Here is a 21,907-nt window from a genome sequence, read left to right as displayed (position 1 = left end):
AAGTAAAATTGCTACCAACTTCTCTCACTTCTAATGCTACACTACTGGCTATAATATGTGGTTCATGTTAGCCATCATTACGGAATATGGTAGTTAAATTATAAAATCACTCAGATACAATAACTGAATTAAGAACAATTCTAAAAACCAATGTAGCAAGTAGTTTAATTAATTTGACTTGAGAAAAAGGGGAGGGTAAGAACTATTTATGAGAACATAAATGGCTAGGGTGAAGTCCACATGCTATAAAGAGACAGAAAGATGTAGAAAAAAAAAAACACAACTGAAAGCTAAAAGGTGTTCATATTTATCCAAGCTTATATAGAGAATAGAAAGATTTATAGCTGATAAACTACTAACCTAGATGAGTACACGTAAACAGAGTCACATACCTGAAGTGTGTCAGCAAAAAGCACAATGAGGTTCTTCAAATCTAATACAAGGTTTGGATCAGAGCAGTAAGACTACAAAAGACAAAGAGGGAGAAATACCTCATTTATTAAAACATACAACTAAATTAAAACAAAACAAACAAACAAACAAAAAACTCACTTAATTGTTTAAAGTATCACCTGGTGAAGCTTCCCTAAAAGGGTCCAACCCTTTTCTGGTATAAGGTTAACACCAGTTTCAGCCAGAGAAGAGCCCAGAAGAGAAAGTGTGTAAGTTTTCAACACTTGAAAATTTAAAACTATATTTCTAAATACCTCTTCAGTTAAAGAAGAAACCAAAATTGATACTACAGAATATTTTTTCTTATAAGGTTTTTGCCATAGGGCATGTGCACTCACCAGAGAGGAGACAGAGAAAGACAGCAAGAGGGGAACTGAGAAATAGCTCCCTGCCACCACCACCACCACCCCAGGGAAGGGGGGTTGACTATGCCGCAATCCCTTCTCTCCTATTCTCCTAGGATTTTGGAAATGCACACACATGAACCTGGCATGATTTTCAAGCCGCCAGGTCCAAGACTGGAACTGTGGTTGGTCATGTGAGAGTCCAGCTCCCTAACTACCACGCCATCTGCTGGCCCCCAGAATTATTATGTTTTTAACTGCCAGAGGGCAAGTGTGCTAGCCAGAAACACACAAATAAAAAGAGGAAGAAAGTTCCCTCCCCCAGGACATGGTCACACTTCAATTTCTTCTCTTCCATTTCTCCATACTTTCAGGATTTGGGGGCACATGAGCACACATGCCCACAGTAATTTTCAAGTCTTTGGGGAATGGACCCGAACCATGGTCAGTCATGTGGGATCCAGCTTCCCTTAACTACCAAATACTAAAAATTATTTTTAAATGAATAACAATGGAATATCAAAATCTATGGTATGTGGCTAAAGCCATTTCAATCCAAATTTATATCTTTATATGAAAATATCAGAAAATACAAAAGATTGAAATTTAATTAATCAATGAACTCATGAAACTAGTAAGAAAAAGTCAAATAAACTATAAGTATGTGAGAAAGTGAAACTGATAAAATTAAAAAGATAAATTAATGACATGGAAAAGATATGAAAGTTTAAAACCTAAAGCCCTAGTGAAAAATGAAATCAGTAAAACAGAAAAATCTTAGCCAAGACTGATTAAATGATCAATGTTAAATGCTTAACATTACAAGGAAGGGTCCAGCAGGTGGCATGGTGGTTAAGGCATGAGACTCCCACATGGTCTACTACAATTCAAATCCTGGACCTGGCAGCTTGAAAATCACATGCATGCATGCCCAAAATCTCAAGAGAAGAACAGAAGAGAAGGGATTGTAGTGTGGCCATCCTCCCTTGGGGTTGATTTCTCACTTTCCCTCTCTCTGTCTCTCTCCAGCTAGTACAAACACCCTATTTCAAAAACAAAAACAAATTACAATGAATAAAAAAGAAAATAAACATAAATATAGAGAAAAATTAAAATTACAAATAATGTCCATGTATAAACTCATTTATAAAAATATAAAAAAGCTTAAGTTTTTGTAGAATACAAAACATTTCAGTTCATTATTTTATCTTTTTATATTTTATTTACTATCATCATCATTATTATTTTTAATTTACTATAGGGCATGTGTGTCCACCAGAGAGAGAGAGAGAAAGTGAGCTACCAAGTCTAGGATGTGAACAGTTGGCCATGTGGGAGTCCAGCACCTTAATCACCATGCCACTTGCTGGCTCCCAGTTCACTATTTTAAATGTTCACTGACTATGATATTCAAATTGTCCCAATTATAATTTTGTTACATGTTTTCTCTATATGACAATGTTCATGAGTTTCTCCTACTACAACAGTTTTTATTTTATATATTTCAATGTTTCCTTGACCCTTGTAGAAGAGCTGTTGTCTTTTTGGTGAATAAAACTAATATTAATACAAAGTATTCTTCCCTTTTCCCATTTGAACTTCTTTTTGTTTATTTATTTATCTATTTATGCATTGCCACTAGCCACATGCACATGTGGAAGGGATGGGGAGCGAGGGAAAATGAGAAACCACCCCCCACATGGGGAACAGTCATGCACCAATCCCATCTCTGTTTCTCCCTCTTTGGGGGATTTTGGACATGCACACACACTTATCCAGCATGTTTTTCAAGCTACCGGATCTGGGACTCACATCACACAGTAGGTCACATGGGAACCAGATGCCTTAACACCAAGCCACCAGCTGGCCTCTCTACTGGAAGTTCTTTAAATATGCTTCTACTAGCCTTATAATATATGCCATTTCAACTTCTTTTTTTTTTTTTTAATCTTTTTAGGGAATTTTAATTTGCAAATGTCTCCTAGTAACCATACCATAAAACTGACTAGCTCTTTGACATTTCCTAGGAATACGGACATATATGGACTTATTCATCTTAAGTTTACCACAAATAGTGATTGCTTTTAGTTTTTTAATTTCCTTCCACAGAATTATTAAATAAGTCTCTTTAATTATCCCTTGGTGCATATTTAACAAGTATATCCTTTCTGCCACTATTTACTTGAAATAATCAGGAGTATTCATTTTTAAAAAAAAAAATCTTTTTTTTCAAGAAAAGGGTAAGTTCCAGGGGCTTTTTATTGTTTGAATCACAGAACACAAAGAACCAGGCTGAGAAGCCCCCAAAGAAATGATGGTCATGTTTCACTGTTATTTTTGCCCTTTGATCCTTCATCTTCTAAAAACTTACAATAGTTTCTTTTAATGATATTAGACATTTATTCTGATCGCAAATGCAATCCAAGTGTGAATAAATAAATGTATTATCTTTTACACACACACACACACACACACACACACACACACCCGCCCCAATGCTCTGTTAAACAGAAAAAGTTGCTAAATGTCTCTTCATAGACTATTTGGCTGCAGTTGTCACACCTACGGTTTTTTGTTTTTGACTTTTGTTTTTTGTTTTTTGGTCTTTTTTGGGAGAGGTTTTTGCTATAGGGCACGTGAGCTCACCAGACAGACAGAGAAAGACAGAGAGATAGAAAGCGAGAAATCACCCCCCAGGGGGGATGGCCACGCAGTAATCCCTTCTCCTCCATTCTCCTCTCGTGATCTTGGGCACGCATGCATACGCACCCGGCTTGAGTTTTAAGCCACCGGGTCCAGGACATGAACCGCGGTCGACTACATGGAAGTCCAGCGACAGCCATTACACTAACTGCTGGTCCCCCACCTATGGTTTTGAAAACAGACTGTAACTTGATTTTCTGAGATCCATCTTGAACTATCATTAATTCCATTAAAGAAATTCTGGGAAAGAAGTCCTACTGATATTGTTGATAATCTCCAAAAGGTGAGGAAAGTAACTGGGTAGAAGGCAACTAGGAGAGGTCTTCAGCAAACTGGGGACCATTGGGAAACTGTGCAAAGGCAAACCTTGTCAACAAGATACCAACTCCTTCAATTAAAGCTAAAAGAATGCCACCCATCACAGATGACCCAACCATGGCCACTGGTCCATTTCTTGCTGTCAGAATGGCTCCTGTTAAGGCGCCACTTGTGATGGAGTTCCATGGATCTTCTTTTCCTCTGACTTGGACCATGCTAGTCAGTCATAGAAAACAGACCTCCCCAAACTGCAAAACAATCTCTCAACTGTGGAGCTCTTGTTTTAATAGCTGTCAAGCTCCCTCAAAGTCTGTGATTTACTCCCACTGGAGAATTGGGAAAACCTTTGATTGCTTGAAAGACACCACCACCTATGATACCCATCGTAAAAGCCCTCCACAGTCGTCCACAAATCACCAAGAGCAGGGCTCTCGTGTGTGCTCCTCCATCTTGGCTCCAGTGGCGCGAGCCTAAAACATTCTGAATATGACTATTCTCTCTCTCCTTTTGTAATAAATTATTAATAGCATTAAACATTATAAGTAATCAAATGGTTATTTTTATTTATCTATAAATTCTATTCTTGTTTGTACACATTTTATTACATCTTAGCCCATTTTATATTTTGGATTTATTTTTCGTTTTTAAAGAAGACTAACAAGAATTTTTTTTTTAATTTGTGATAGGGTGTGTATGCTCACCAGAAAGACAGAAAGAGAGACAGAGAGAAGGAAAATGAGAAATCACACCCCACCCCCCAAAAGAGGAGATGACCACACCACAGCCCCCTCTCTCACATTCTCCTCGGGATTTTGTGAAGGCACGCACATGCTCCCAGTGTATTATCCAAGCTGCTGGGTCTGGGACTCAAACTGTGCAGTCAGCTACGTGGGATCCAGTTGCCTTAAGCACCACACTATCTGGTTGGACCAACTAACATGAATGTTTTAAAGATACGACAGATAAATTGTGAATCTTCACATTTTGGGATATCTTTATTGAAATAATTGGTAGGAATTCGTTATATGTTCTATATTAGTTCTTTCCTAATTATATATAAGATACTTTTTTGCACTATGTGGCTTGTTTTTCCACTATCTCCTGTGAGACTTTTTCCTTTCAGTTTTAATGTAGTTTAGTGTTAAATATATGTGTATTTTCCTTATAGTTAGTACTTTCTGATTCTTAGGTAAAATTTCCTTCCACATCCCGAATCATGAATATTTTGGCTTATATTATCTTCTAAAAGATTTATGGTTTTGGGCTTTATATTTCCATATTTTATCTACCTGAAATTCATATTTGGTGTATATTTTCCCCCCATAAACTTAGTCAATTGTCCCACCACTATTCATTGAAAAATCTGTCCTCTCCCTACTAATTTGCAATGCAACTTCTTCACATACACACACACACACACTCCACATTCAGACCATTGTTTAAAAGGTCAAACAGATCCTAAATAATATGACCCCTACCTATTTCTCCACTCCTACTTTCTACAGTACCTGCCTAGCTTTGTATGCACTATCTACTGTAAACTTCCTTCAATTTTCTATGTTACAAAGAAATGTGGTATTATCTGTTGAAAATATTTAGTAGTTTTATCAACTGTATTAGGGAGAAATGTTCACCTGTTGAAATATCCATTTTGTAAGACAAATAATAATGTGATTGAATGTATAAAAGAAAATGAAAATTAATTAATTAATTAAAAAAATTTCTAATAGGGTTATGATCTCCGTGATTTTAGATTTTGCACATGGCATTTACACTGTCTGAAATATCTGCTAATGAATTAGGTTAAAAGAGCTGAACTCGTGGACAACTTTAAAGTTTCTAACACAGCCATTTACTTCTTAAATGCTAAATCGTCTTCGTTTATTGACTCCTCACTATTGTTCTTTGAACTCTTCAGACATAAAAACCTTTCCAATATTATTTCTTACACTTACAATGATCCTTCCATCAATCTTTGCATAAATGGTTACTGATGTTGGAATGCCACTTCTGATCTACCAATCAAACTCAAACACCCTGCTGCGCCAATCTATCACAACCTATTTCAATTGTTTGTATTACATTAGCATTGCCTGATACTATTATTTACTTACTTACTGTGTGTTATGTGAAAATATAACTCTGAGAGTAAAAATCTTATCTGTCTTGTTCATTATTGTATCCCCACTGCCAACATGTAATCAGTATACAAGAAATACTGGATGAATGAATGAATAATATTTTGGGGGGGAGAGATTATTACTATAGGGTATGTGTGCTTGCTGGAGACACAAAGAGATACAGAGAGATAGAAAATGAGAAATCACTCCCCAGAGGGGATGACCACATTGCAATCCCTTCTCCTCATTCTTCTCTCAGGATTTTGGGTACATGTGCACAAGCACCCAGACTGAGTTTCAAGCCTCTGGGTCTGGGACTCAAACTGTAGTCAGCCCTGTAGGAGTCCAGCAACATAACCATTATGCCATCTGCTGATCCCTGAGTGAATAATTTATTAAGAGCCAGAATTCTCTATGTGAAATAAATTAATTATCACCAAAATTAGTACTATGTTAAAATATATTTTTTAAAAAATCATGGGAACTTGATAATTAGGCAACTCAAAATGTTATACACATTTTTTCCCCAAAAAAACTATAGTGAAACCATGAATGCTAAGTCACTGTTAAAAATATTAGTAAGTATTAAAGAAGGCAATGTGGAGTAATGTTTAAGAACATGGGATCCTGGAGCCAGTAGGGGGTGTGGTGGTTACGGGCACTGGACTCCCACATAGCTGACCGTGGTTCGAGTTCTTGGCTTGGTGGCTTGCTTTCTTATTTTCTCTTCCTCTCTGTCTCTCTCTCTCTCTCTCTCTCTCTCTGACCCTCTCTGGTCAAGTTTAAATAAATAAATAAATACATTTAAATGATTCTTAAAAAAAAAAAAAAGCATGGGCTCCAGCTTTTGACTATCTAGATTTAAATCCAAACTCTACCTCTTATTGTGTGACATGAAGTTGTTGCCTGAACTATGAGATTCATTTCCCCAGATTGTTAAGTTACATATAATAATACCTACCATTATATAGTTGCAGTTAGAATAAAAATAAGACAGTATATATGAGGTACACAGAATGATGTCTGACTGTGAGACCGCATTTAAGAGATAGTAGCTGCTGCTTTCTTGCAAAGCACATCCACAAAAGCGAGCTCAGTGTTAGAGAATATGGCAATTTCAAGGGGCCACTTCCATTTGTCTTTGAAGGACATAAACAGCTTCAAATGGGTGATTCCAAAACCATACATATGTTGATTACAAGGCAGTAAAATACCAGATAGCATATGGACAATCAGCTTTAAGTTCTCTTACATACCGAGTGGGTACGGAGTGCTGCGATGGTTTTTGAAAGTGCCATTTCCCACAGTTCATCAATGTAGGCTCTATTTACCAAGCCCTGGGTTGTATGTAAAATGTGATCTTCAACCACAAAAAAGCTAAGATTGAGGAAAAAGAAAGCACAGCTGTCAGAAATTACAGTTTGATGTTCATCTCTACAGTCTGACATACATTAAGAGCTGCCTTCAAATTCAAAATTAATAGTCACTTTTTTCTTAGAGAAAGCTTTTCAGTATCATAAATAAAATCTGGCTTCTTTGACCAAGAATCATGTCCATAATCATGATATTTTCTTAACCACTTTACGGAGATTGGATTTATATTTCTATTAAATGCCATGCTATCCAACACTTTAGAAGGGAGGGAAATGGAGGCGAACCACCCTCCACTAAAAGTGCGGTTAAAAAACACTAGGCCACCTATATTTCCAAAAACTAAGAGATTTTAAAGAAACAATGAAAACTGAAACATATATATCAATATTTTAGGAACCCAACACACCAAGTATCAAAGCAATTCTTCTTATGTGAATTCTCTCATCAAAGTGTTGAGAAGTACTTCGTAAATTTTTTTAAAGGGCAAACTTATTTTTGAATATTTTTGTGGCTTTTTCTCATTTTGCATTTAAAATATATTTTTAGCTATCTTGCCTAAATGCTCATATTAACGAAAATTACTTTCTTTCTTCCTTCCTTTCTTTCTTTCTTCCTTTATTCCTTTCTTTCTCTCTTTCTAAGAGGTTTTTGTCTTAGGGCGCATTCATTTGCTGGAGAGACACACAGACACAGGGTGAGGAAAAGTGAGAAATCACCCCTCTGGGGGTTAGGGGAAAAATCACTCCACAATCCCTTCTCCTTCATTCTCCTCCCAGAATCTTGCAAATAAACATACACATGCACAAGTGCCCAGCATGATTTTCAAGCCACCTGGGTCTGGGATTCAAACTGTAGTCAGTCGTGAGGGAGTCCAGCAACGTAACCTCTATGCCATCTGCTAGTTCCACTAGAACAATTCTTTATTGGGAAATTTTTATAGTATATATGAATCAAAAGTATTAATTACATAAAAACAATCTAAATGTGAAAAATAAAAAAAAAATCTTGATGGAGGAATCCAACTTATTTCCCTTTCTTTAACTGTGGAGTCATTATTTTATAACTATAATAATTGTAACTAGAATAAGCTGCCTATACTTTATTTAAGGTTTTTATTTGGGAACTGCAATTCCATACAACTATAGATTCTCTAGATGGGAGTGTCAGACAGAGCCACCATGGGATAAACCTGGCTCCCTGCCTATTTTCAAGAAGACGGTTTTACTGGAACAAAGTCACACTCACTCATTTTTATATTACCCACAACTACAAAAACAAAGTTGAATATTTGTGACAGAGACCTTATGGTCACTAAATCTAAAACTCTTAACGATCTGGTGCTTTTAGAATGTGTTTGCTGACGATTTGGTTTCATCAGCTTGCTAATTATTTCGTTGCATCTTACTGAAAATAGAGAAATCTATTCTATTGTAATCAAATAGAGTAAGATTACAATTCAATGTCTTTCTCCCTTTATCCACAAAATGTGCCCTTCCACAACATAATGCTGAAACCAGTAAGACACTCCTCTTAAATAATCAGAAAATCAAAAATAAATCTTGTCTAAAATATTTTAAAAGGAAAAGAAGAATTTCTTAAGAAATCCAGATTCATTTCTCTATGTCCCACAAATCTACGTATTGAAAGTACATAAACTTAACTAAATATATTTACCTACCCTACAATTTGATTGAAATACTTCCTGTATCCGTCTAAAGTTTCATGCTGCAACAAAGCAAAGAAGAAAACGTTATTTTTTTCTCTTTTATTACATTAAGACAAAGTTAAGGCCAGTTACTTAATCTCTTAACGCTCAGTTCCCTAGGCAAAGAAATACAATAATAGTACTTGCTTTACAGGATTACAATGAGGATGATAAGAAATAATACACATCTATTAGAGTAGAGTCATCCCTCAGTATACATGGCAGATGGGTTCCAAGAAACCCCTCCCTCAGGACAACAACGTCATGGATGCTCAAGTCCCCCATGCAAAGTAGCACAGTATCTGTATACAACCTCGCACATCCTCCCATGTACTTCAGATCATCTCTTGACTGCTTATACTACCTAATACAATGTAAATGTTATAAAAATAGTTGTTACACTGTATTTTTTTAATTTATCTTTTTATTGTTGTACTGTCATTCTTACTGTTTTTCCCAATATTTTTGATCTGTGATTGGTTGAACCTATTGTTAAAGAAAGCTGACTAGCACAATGCCTGACACAACAGATGTTAGTTGCTGCAAGTCACATTCACCAAAAATAGCCTCACAATAAGTGCATACTCACACAAACACACACCTCCATGTAAACAAAATAATCAAACAATACCAAAGAATAAAAGAGAAAAAGAGGGGGAAAGTGAAGTTTGTACTCTCACCATGTTGGATGGAGGCTGGAGAACCAAACGAGCCTGTTTTCGCCTCTGCTTTCGGTAGTAGTTCTCAAATGTTTCCCGGGCACCCTGTAAAATAAACAAAAGGCAATGGGTTGACATGATTAGTCATATATTTCAAGAGAAAAGAAAGGGTCCCAGGTCTGGAATATGAGGCAGCACCACATTTCCTAAATCTGCTATTTTAACAATGATAATAATCATAGAATATAAAAATAACTATTACTTATTGAACCTTACTTATAAATTGTAAGGGTGGATACAAAAGATCTGTACAAGGTTACCACCAGAACTTAGTTACCAACACACCACAGCTGATTTCTGAGTCAGCTATGACAAATTCACAAAAATGAAGGCAACCCGACCTTCCCACAGGTTATAATGACAGATGAGAAAATATACCTTAAAACTCACAGAATATTCCAAAAGAAAAATGTCCAGAACGAAGACCAGTCTTTATATGAATGATGAGCAAAATGCCAATGGAAGAAGGAGAAAGAAAGGAACTAAGAACAGTAAGTCTGTCTTCCCAGATGGAAAACACTCAGCCCAGAATTAAACCCAAAAAAGGAGTATCAAAGCTCTGGAAATTCTTGGTGCAGTTTCCATTTTTCATTTTGGTTTCTTGGCTTAAAATGAGAGGTGGTTGGTGACAGCAGGTAGCATAGCACTTAAGGTGCTGGACTTTCACGTGGCCCACTACAGTTCAAGTCCTGAACCAAGTGGCTTGAAACTCACACTGAGTGCATGTCATGCATGCCCAAATCCCGCGAGGAGAATGGAGACGAGACTGTGGCATGGCCATCCCCCCTGGGGTGAGTGATTTCTCACTTTCTCTCTCTGTCTCTCAAGCAAGCACAGACACCCCTATAGCAAAACTCTATCTCTCAAAAAAAAAAAAAAAAAAGAGAGAGAGAGAGCTAGAGAGGTGCTCTCAAGAATAGTATATGGCTTGGGGACCAGCAGTTAGCGTAATGGCTATGTCACTGGACTCCCACGTAGTCAACCGCAGTTCGCATCCTGGACCCGGTGGCTTAAAACTCACACAGGGCGCGTGTGCGTGCATGCCCAAGATCCCGAGAGGAGAACGGAGGAGAAGGGACTGCCGTGTGGCCATCCCCCCTGGGGGGTGATTTCTCGCTTTCTGTCTCTCTGTCTCTCTCTGTCTGTCTGGCGAGCGCACCTGCCCTATAGCAAAAATATCTCAAAAAAAAAAAAAAAAAAAGAAGAAGAATATCTGGCTTGAGAGCTCAGTACTGGATTGAATAGAGTCCCTTCCTCAACACTCTACCATAGTCATGTACTTTCAGGAACCTCCGAATGTAGCGGTAACCTTATTTAGAAATAGGATCACAGCCCATATAATTAAATTAAGATGAAGGTCATACTCGGGTTGGATAGGCTCTTAGTGCAGCAATGACTGTCATCTTTACAAAAAGTGGAAAAAGACACAGAGATAGAGACACATAAGGAGAACAAGATGTGATGACAGAGGCAAAGACAACTGATGCAGCTGCAAGCCAAGAAACACCAGGGATGGTTGGTCACCAGCATAAGCTAAAAAGAGGCAAAGAAGCATTCCGGTCTCAGAGAGCACATGGCCCTCTGATACCTTGATTTTGAACTTCCAGCCTACAAAATTAGGACAGAACACATTTCTGTTGTTTTAGCCACACAGTTAGTGGTACTTTGTTATAGTGACTCTAGGAAACTAATACAAGATCAAGGTTTTTAACATATCATGCCATGAGGCCAGTAGGTGGCATGGTGGGTAAGGCACTGAACTCCCACATGGCTGACCGTGGTTCAAGTCCTGGACCAGGCAGCTTGAAAATCATGCTAGGCACATGTGTATGTGTGTGCCAAAATCCAAAAGGAGAATGGAGAAGAGACTGTGGAATGGCCATCCCCTTTAGGAGGTGATTTCTTTTTTATTTTTTTTCACATTATTTATTATTTGTTTTTTGTATATACTTTCAATCATATTGTTTGGCTTACAATGAGACCATTTTGATATGTGCACATTTCTCCCCAGACCCATTGATCAAAATATCTTTAACAGATAACACCACACCTCCCCCATCCGGTCTAGGGGGTGATTTCTAACTTTACTTCTCACTGTCTCTCTCTGTCTCTCTCTAGTGAGCACACATGCCCTATGACAAAAAGCTAAAAAAGAAAAAATAAATGCCCCAGCTATTACTACATTCTACTCTTAATGCAAGGCTTTTCTCAATAAGCAAGAGTAGAAAGAGAAAGACAACATACCACAGTGGTAAGGAGCACTTATTTTGGGACCAGATGATTACACTCAAGTTGTAACTCTGCCCCTTACTACTGTATAACTATGAGTAGCTATATTTCTTCAATAGAATAAAATATTCCCTCGCTAGAATAAAAACAAAAGTTCAATTTAGATAATAGGCATTTTGGCTTCCCCATTTACATAAATGAGTTAAATTTTCCTTAGTGACTGCTAAATAAATTCACCTTTGATTATTCTATTCCCTCTGCCAATTTTATCAACTCAAATGCTTAAAGGTGAAATTTGAGATGTTTGATCAGTCTGGTTGAGTAATTCGTAAAGTGTCTGACTATTCACAAATAGACTACTAGATAAACTACAGAAGTTCCATTTCAGCTCCAAGCTTTCTTAATCACTAACATAAAAGTCAAAGGTAGGGGCAAGCAGGTGGCATGATGGTTGAGGCACTGGACTCTCACATGGCAGACTGTGGTTTGAGTCCCAGACCTGGTGGCTTGCTTTCTCACTATCCCTCTCTCTCTCTATCTCTCTCTGTTCAAAATAAAATAGTAACAATAATAATGAATAAAATTAAATAATTCTTTCAAAAAATCAAAGGAAAACAAATATCCTTAAAAGCTGCTGAAGACAAGAAAATAGGCAAGTAAAAGGTTATTTTTCCCCATGTTATATCATTAGTATTGCACCACTCCAAAGTTTTTATATCATTAATACACACAATATCACAGAAAAAAAAAACTGACTTAATATATTAAGTACTTACCATGTGATAGGCACTGAGAATGAACTCTATTTTCATTAATTTATTGTCTACAGTGGAAGGCTGGCAATTACAATGCAATTATTTAAATGAACTACAGAATTCTAAGGATTGAAGTGGTATGTATGTTTGAGCCAGAAAGAGAGTATGTGTGTGTAGAGTGGGTAGGGGAGATGTCAGAGAAATAGTCCCAGAAAAAGAAAACATTTATAATCCTAAATGACTCAGAAAAGTAAGAATGACTCTGAAAAGTAAGCCAGGTAAAAAGAGAGAGAGAAAAAAATGTTTCTCGTATAGGCAAACAGGTCCAAAGAAAAGAAATATTTCACACACCCCATGAATTTAAAAGAAACTTTCTACAGCTGCAACTTGAGGGTGTAAGGTGCAGGGTTGACAAAAGATGAGGGTGGAGGACTTATGAGTTTGGAAATCATAATAGAGAGTATAATAAAGAAAAAAATGGATTTAAAAAAATCAGTGAGAATCTTGAGACATATTTAGAAGGTATAAGCTGGTAACCAATTTTACGGATGATAAAGGATGGGAAGGAAAAGAGGCTGATATGAAGTTTCTAACCTGGGTAACTGGTTAAATGGCATTGTTATTTAATGAGAGGGAACATCAGAGGAAGAATATAGAGTGGCTCTTCATTATTCACAGATTCTATACTTGCACATTTGCTTATTCAGTAAAATGTATTTGTAATCCCAAAATCAATACATGTAACACTTTCATGGTCATTCACATACATGTGCTTAACAGCAAAAATATTGAGCTGTTCGATGCACATGTGCCCAGTTAAGGTCATACAAGGCCATGCTCTCCCTTCTTGTTTCAGTTTTCATACTGTAAACAAGTATCATTTTCACAGTCCATCCAGTGCCACGTTTTTTGAATTTTTGTGCTTTCTATTGGTGATTTTGCTGTTGAAAAGGGCCCCAATCAGAGTACCGAAGTGCTGTCTAGTGTTCCTAAGCTCAAGAAAGCTGTGATGTGTATGACAGAAAAAACACAGATGTCAGATAAGCTTCATTCAGACATGAGTATAGCACTGTTGGCTATGAATTCAATGTGAATGAATCGACAGTATTATATTAAATAAGATATCTTTAAACAGAAATACTCATAAACTAAAGTGATCATTGATCCATTCATGAAAATGTGGCCAAAAGCTCACAGGAAATGAATCCTGTATTTTTCCTAGGAGCAATGATTCAGTATTCAGCAACTCTCTCTGCAGTGACTTTATAGAATATAACTACCATAAACAATAAGAATTGACTATATTTGAGAAGAATGATGATAATAACCTCTGTATTAGACATATTTATTGATAACTTCAGAGTGCCAAGTGTTTGGGAGCTGGCACATTTGGATCTACAGCTCAGAAGCATAGCTAGGCTAAAGATAATTTCAGAAATATTAGCATACAGATAGTAATTGAAGCCCTAAGAGAAAAGGAAATAAGTTAAGAAATGCCTGTAGAGGGATCAGCAGATGGTATAATGGTTATGTCACTGGACTCTCACATGGTCAAGTGCAGTTCAGGTCCAGGACCTAGTGGCTTCAAACTCACCATGCGTGCCGAAAATCCCAAGAAGAGAATGGAGGAGACAGGATTGTGGCATGGCCATCTCCCCAGGGGTGATTTCTTGCTTTTTGCCTCTCTGGTGAGGACACCCACCCTATAGCAAAAATCTCTCCCTAAAAGAAAGAAAGAAAGAGAAAGAGAGAGAGAGGGAGGGAGGGCTAGAGAGAGAGAGAGAGAGAGAGCATGCGAGAGAGAGTGAGAGAGAGAAAGAAAGAAGAGAAAGAGAGAACATGAGAGAGAGAAAGAAAGAAGAAAGGAAGAAGAAAAAAGGAAGGAAGGAAGGAAGGAAGGAAGGAAGGAAGGAAGGAAGGAAGGAAGGAAGGAAGGAAGGAAAAGAAAAGAAAAGAAAAGAAAAGAAAAGAAAAGAAAAGAAAAGAAAAGAAAAGAAAAGAAAAGAAAAGAAAAGAAAAAGAAAAGAAAAGAAAAAAGAAAAAAGAAAGAAAGGCCTGTGAATGGAAGTACAAAAGGATCTAGCACAAACACGCCTAGGGTAACCAACAACTAGGAAATGTTGGCTTTGTTATAGTTCAAAAAGAATATATATAGAGAGAGGAGACTTTATTATATATAGAGGAGACTTTATTACTCAATTCAAGATTAAAGTCTGGCCTAACAAATAACCCTCTTTTAAATCTTTGCATAGTATATATCTCCATCTGATCGTATGCTATTTATTGTCTGCCTTCTCTCATTAGGGTGCAAGTTTCATAAGTTTCTAGTTTACCTTACATACTGTTGTGTTCCCAGTCCACAGGGGTGGCAAATACTATGCATTCAATATATATTTGTTTAAATAAATGATTAACAGTAGAAACATATGTGGCCAGCAGGTGGTGTTATGTTTAAGGCACTGGACTCTTGAAACCCAAGCCAGGTGCATGTGCATGCATGCCCAAAATTCAGAGAGAAGAACGGAGGAGGAGGAATTGCAGCATGGCCATCCCCCAGGGTGTGATTTCTCTTTTTCCCTCTCTCTGTTTCCCAAGGTCTCTGGCAAACACATGAGCCCTATGGCAAAAACTTAAAAAAAAAAAAAAAGTAAGAATAAAATATTAATAGATATCATCTTGTAAGACTCCATTTTTATGCTTATACTTTATCTGCTGTTGCACTGAGTATTTCCTTGTAATTATTCCTATTCATGTAATTCTATTTTTCTACCTCCATTTATTCTCTTAAAGTTTTATGTTCCTATTTCATAAAGGTTATGTCTTATTTCTACCAAATAATTTTCTAGAATGTGCTTTTAAGTTCCTATAGATGATCATTTTTAGAATCAATGTTCCTTGACTCTCTTTATTCATTAAGATTTCCTAAATTTATTCTGTATTGTTTGTTTCCCAATTACTCTATTTTGAACAAGAGGAGCTCTTTCTGTATCAGTACTTTTTTTTCCAGGCTTGGTTTACGGTATACCTTTGGCCCACTCACCATTCCTCTGGCTATAAATCTGATATCCTTATGGAAGTGGTAATTCATAGCAGTTGATGAGCTCAGGTCCAAGGGTGTGTCAAAGGCATAAATGTGTCTCACAAGCAATTGGCTTACTGAGTTCATACAAAATACGGCCAAATTTCTCCTTTCACACAATTCCCAGTGTTTAACAATCTGAAATTCTTAAAGTGAAAGAAAATTAGAGTAATAGAGGGTCTTCCTATCTGTACTCTTATAGAACAGTACTATTTTTGAGTATTTTCCAAGGCAGGATAAACTATGCTACCACCAGTAGTCCCCCACATCTTGCCTTGGGAGCCTTAAAGAGAAAAATTCATGCATCACAGAGATCAACACTGCTATGTCTAAATGTGTCAGACCAAAATTAATATGTTAAAACTTGACCACCAATGTGATAGTGTCAAGAGGTGATGCCCTTACAAGGTGGTTAAGCCACAAGGATGAGGACTTTATGGATAGAATTAGGGTCCTTCAAAAAAAAGCTTCAGACAGTGTGTTTAATACCCTTTCATCTTTTCTGCCATGTGAGGATACAACTTTCCTCCCCTCCAGAGGACACATCGACAAGATGCCATCCTGGAAGCAGAGAGCAGTCTCACCAGACACTAACCCTGCCTTGATCTCATACTCTGCCACCTCTAAAACTCTGAGAAATAAATTTCTGTTGTTCATAAATTACCCATTCTGTGTATTTTGTCATAGCAGCACAAACAGACTAAGACATCAACCACTATATTCAGCAATTCAGGCTTGTATTTTCAAGCCAGAAGACACAGAAGGGGACGTGTTATCTTCTAACTTTTAAGACTTACTTAAATTCAGACAGTATATTAATTCTCTGTTTTACTTACCAATTATGTTGTAAATTTTCAGATTTTTATGCATCTACAGTATTTCAGTAAAAGTTTAAAAAGACTTAGAAGCTGAGGAAGTTCTTGTTTAACATTTTCTATGTTAAGTGTGTGTTTTTCATCTGAAATTGAGCCTAAATGCTAAAGTCTGTTTTATTATAAAGAAATCTCCATAACAAATTTCTTATCATGCAATTATAGAAAAACTATACAAGATGAGCTAAATTATCATGGCCCATATTCTATTTTTACTTAATGCCAAAACAAGAGGAAAAAATATTCTCCAAGTGCTCTACCGTACTTGCTAAATGCATATTTAATTTAAATATTTAGTATTCTATCACACACTATGATAAACTTGGGGAAGCATGCTAGTGGTCAAATGCTCTGAAAGCCATTGCTATTTCCTCAAGTCTAATCATTAATTCTAGCACAAGATTTTACTAGGAAATAACACATTTCTCCTCAGTCTATGCTGGAAATAGTTATTTTTGTAGAACTCTCCTTATAGCTGTGCTTTCTCTTTTCAACTTATTAATTGCAAAAGCAAGATATGTGATGTGTAGAAAACTTAAGATAACACAAATTGGGCAAAGAAAGAAAATAAAAGCCACTCATAAGCCATCACCAAAAGATAACTGTTTACTTTTTGATATATTCCTTATAAACTTTTTCCTATTCTAAACAGCTGTTTCACACATACATACATATTATAACACATATAATAAAAATCATATTGTATATACTGTTTTCACTGAACTTCCTATATAAAAATCATTTTTAACCAACATCATAATTTAGTATTGTTCACTTATACTCCACAACACTGTTACAACTCCATTTCCTCAAACACATGCAATAAACTGTCACCATACAATACCAGAACAGACATGTGTTTGCACAAATGTTCAAAAATAAAAATAAAAACAGAGCAACAACCTTGAATTCATCTCATTTCCAGACACTTGCCAGAAATAAAACATAAGAAACACGAACAATATTGCCACTCAATATGGGCAAATGAGTGAGGCTTTTATTTTTCTGTCTATAAAAGTGCTAAAATTTACAGCTGACAAAGCTCAAAGCCAAATTTTGGCTGCTATCAGTTACAAATGTGCACCAATAATCAAGTAGGTCAGGATAATGTGATCTTAGTCTTGAGGGGAAAAGAGAAGGCAAGAAGAAAGACCTTTCCATGGATTTCATTTTCTTCATAAAAAGAAACTATATATATATATATCATATACACAGACACCCTGAACATTTCAAACAGCTACTGAATCCCATGCCTATAAACATGAGCGGCATTCAGATGCCTAGTTTTGCAGGGGAATAAAAAAACTTACACTGGAACAATACTTCCTCATTCAAGCAATATGTCTATATGACAGGCAAAGAGGGACAGCTCTAATATCCTCTTCATTAAACATTTATAGCACCATTATTTGGCTAAATGGCTCTAAATCCAGTGGGTCTTACCTGGCCTATATATATATATATATATATATATATATATGGAAGTCTACTTGAGAGTGGACTGAGTCCTTCTCATCCACCGTAATAATAAAATTCACTGGACTAAGCAGCAGGTAGTGAAAACTACACAAAGAACAAGAAGGGAATGAAAGAAGGTTAGCACGCACCAATGTTCTTCTAGCTTTGCCTACGGAAGCAGTATTTCCATTCGATCTTAGGCAAAGCCTGTAATTTCACCGCCCCGACTTGCAGCTGGAACTCCCTTTTAACTGCCACGGTATCCAAGTGAAGACAGGTTTATTCAGAGTTTAAAAAAAAAAAAAACTGAAAGGGCCATTTTAATTTGCTTCCATGTGAAAAGGGGAATAGTTTTCATAGGGTCCCATAATGTTGATCAGCGGGATATTACACTTTACCATATGGCTAATTTGCACAGCAGACCCAAAGCTAGATTTTCTTTCATTAGAACCGCCTAAAGATCAGACTCAAGATGCCCCCTATTGCTTAACTCTAGAAACACTTGATTCTCAGATTTAATATCCCATTCAGAGTTTCCATGGCAAGGTCATTCTAGAGTCATGAAGGTATGTGTCACAGCTCCACTTACCTATATTACAACTTTGAAAAAATGTTTAAAATTCAAGGAGCACAACACTGTCAGAACACCTTGTGAAAGACTGCTCTGGTAGATAATTTATCAGTAAAAATGTTATTTCCAAATGTCCCAATTCCTGATCTCACTGAATTACCTACAAAATAAATTGACATAAACTTCTGACCCTTTCTGAAGAGAGCAGAGGCAGTCTGATGTTCTAACAAAGTCCTGTTTATGTCTAAGATGGCCCCTTACAATCTGTTTGTCTTGGCATTTCCTCCTTTTGCTATGTCCCACACATGAGCCATAGAAGAGCATCTCCTCTGAGAAATGACAGAGTCTACATGATTTTAAAAAAAGGAAAAAAAAAATCTGGTGTCTAATGATTATGGAATAGTTGAGTCTGTTTTTGAAGAAAGTAAACATTATGATTAACAATCTTGGCCTTTGTAATTAGCTTCCCCTTTCCAAAACAGAGTGTTAATTTATTAAATATTTTAACAAGGAGTCTTTTATTATCAGATTTGGTTTGGCTGGTTCCTTTCATAGTATTACCAATTACAGCCAATAAAACTTTAATTGATGACTACTTTTTATAACCTTTGACCCAAGATGATAAACGGTTGTACCTTAAAAACAAAAGAGTAAACCTCAAAGGGAATGGTGTCTTAATCATGCTTGCAAAACAATCTGCTTAAAATTACAACTTACCTATCTGTCTTGAGCAAAAATGCAGACTTCCTCTATGATTAAGATAATTGATCAGGGAAAGATGTGAATTTCACTTTTAAGATCACTGTCTCATTTGTTAGGAAAACCCTAACCTGAATAATTTGCATACAGTCATACACCTTCATGTACTCATTATTCAAAGAATATGATCCAACCAATTTATAGACAATTACAGCAAAATTTTAATACATGACATAGCTTTTAATATGAAAAAATTAAAATGCAAATTATTTGACAATTTTTTAAAAGAACTGTAATTGAAATGATATGCCTCCCCATTTCCTATCATTCTATTTGGTAGTCCCTAACATCCTGAAGCATGTAAGCATATAACTTGCTCAAAAATGAGACACCAAAAATTCTAAGGAGAATAGAGTTATCTGCACATGATGGGCCAAAAGAGAGTCACTCCTTTATTACAGTGAATAAAATAGGGTTTTTCTATATTTTATCCAAAAAACTACTCTCCAAGTTGGTAATTTTCTGAAGTTATTCTTAAATGTCCAATTTCACACTTGACAATTTTTAAAGAAATACTCCTCTACATCTATCAATCTTCTACATTGGCAAGGTGCTTGACAATTTGGATGTTTAAAATTTCCTAGACCAATTTCTTAATCTGTTTCATGCTGTCAAAATGAATAGGACTTCTAAATAATTGTGAAAGGAACAATAGGAATATGTGGCACATAAAAATATAAATGAAAATAGTACCACCAGGGCCAGCAGGTGGCGTAGTGGTTAAGGTGCTGGACTTACATGTGGCCCATTACAAACCCTGTACCCAGCAGCCTGAGACTTATGCCAGGTGTGTGTATATGCATGCCCAAAATCCCAAAAGGAGAATGGAGGAGAAGGGATTGTGGCATGGCCATCCCCCCGGGGGGTGATTTCTCGCTTTCTGTCTCTCTGTCTCTCTCTGTCTCTCTAGTGAATGCACATGCCCTATAGCTAAGCAAAGAAAGCCAGACTATGAAAAGAGATATTGCATGTATCCACTTAATATATACCAAATGCCTGCACCCTATGGCAGAAACTAAAAGAGCAGAAGCTATAAAAGCACGGAGAACAATTATGAATACTAGAGACAGTGTGGTTAGGAAGACAGAAAATGGGGGAGGGTGAGAGGAAGGGAATCAAGGAAAAAAGAAAGAAGAAAAAAATCTAAGGGGCACAGGACCAGAAGGTGGCATGGTGGTTAAGGCACTGGACACTCCCAAATGGTTGACCATGGTTCAAGTCCCAGACTTGGCAGTTGCTTTCTCTCTCTCTCTCTCTCTTCTCTCTCTCTCTCTCTCTCTCTCTCTCTTTCTGTGTTTCTGTGTGTGTGTGTGGTGTGTGTGATGTGTGTGTGTGTGTGTCTGGTCAAATTAAAATAAAATGAATGAATAAATAAAATTAAATAAAATAATTCTTTAAAAACAATTTAAGGGGCACAAAAATGGAAACTTTATCTGTTGATATTAATGTGTATGGTAATATATTTAGACTAATATACAGTGTATTCATGCTGGGAAAATTCATTTAACAAGCAATAATGATATACAGTGACTGAATATGTTTTAAAAGCTAATAAAAGAAACTCTTAAAAAAATAATAGTACCACTACATTACAGATGGAGGCAATGAGGGATTGATAGTAGTCCTCACAATGGAGGAACTAGCTTAAACAGAAGATAGAGTGTAAGATTTTGTACAGAAAGCGCTAAGCATGTAGCTTCTAGGTAACTTCCTATGTATTGTATATAAGGACGCCAATGCCAGAAAACCCACAAAATCTAAGGTTCAAAGTACTTTTTACAAACTGAAAAGATCTATACATATTATTTTTATTCTATATAAATAAATGTAATGGCTGCTTTATTAAAGACACATGGTTGCTTCCTGCATTTAAAAAATCACATTTGCTACACATACTAATAAAAAAAATCCTTTGTATACTTAAGTAAGAATTGTGAAAATTTCACACAAGTAAATCTATGCCTTTTCATCTCATTAACAGAGATGCTATATAGAAACAGATGAATTTAGAACCTGAGAATAAATAAATCTGTCATATTGAACTTCAGATGTTCAGAAAAATAGGCATAATATCTAAAAACAAACAACGTGGGCAGATAATTGTTCTGCACTCGATAAATAATGTAAGACTACAGGTTAAGAGAAAATAGAAAACTAGACACTGAAGTTGGCTTCATCACCAATTTTTTAATTCAAGTTTTTATTATAAGAGAATTGAAGATTCGTATGCAGTTATAAGAATAATAGAGAAAAATTCTACATGCACTTTACCCCATTCTCCAATGGTAAACATCTTAGAAAATCATATTACAATATCATAACCAGGATATTGGCATTGATAAAGTCAAATAAACATTTCTAAAACTATTGATACAAGGGTCTCTCAAGTTACCTTTTAATAGTGATATCCACTGACCTTCACTCCAGTCCATACTTAACTCCTGATAA

At 36.3% G+C, this 21,907-nt stretch overlaps 1 protein-coding gene and 1 pseudogene across 2 annotated transcripts in view; both read right to left on the bottom strand.

Annotated features, from left to right (window-relative positions):
* The window catches only part of EXOC6B (exocyst complex component 6B), a 682,873-nt gene that overhangs the window by 303,243 nt on the left and 357,723 nt on the right, over positions 1–21,907 (bottom strand). For both annotated transcript variants that reach the window (XM_006151262.3, XM_006151263.3), the window contains exons 9-12: positions 9,698–9,781; positions 8,991–9,037; positions 7,195–7,315; positions 393–464 (exon numbers count right to left, since the gene is read on the bottom strand). In XM_006151262.3, coding sequence (XP_006151324.1) covers positions 393–464; positions 7,195–7,315; positions 8,991–9,037; positions 9,698–9,781 — 324 coding nt within the window. The remainder of the gene's footprint in view (positions 1–392; positions 465–7,194; positions 7,316–8,990; positions 9,038–9,697; positions 9,782–21,907) is intronic.
* Positions 3,755–4,056, bottom strand: LOC102490469 (mitochondrial import inner membrane translocase subunit Tim17-A pseudogene; annotated as a pseudogene).

The sequence above is a fragment of the Tupaia chinensis genome, unplaced genomic scaffold, assembly GCF_000334495.1.
Source record: "Tupaia chinensis unplaced genomic scaffold, TupChi_1.0 Scaffold000316_1, whole genome shotgun sequence".
NCBI classification, from domain to species: domain Eukaryota; kingdom Metazoa; phylum Chordata; class Mammalia; order Scandentia; family Tupaiidae; genus Tupaia; species Tupaia belangeri.
This window is presented reverse-complemented; position numbering and strand designations above follow the sequence as displayed.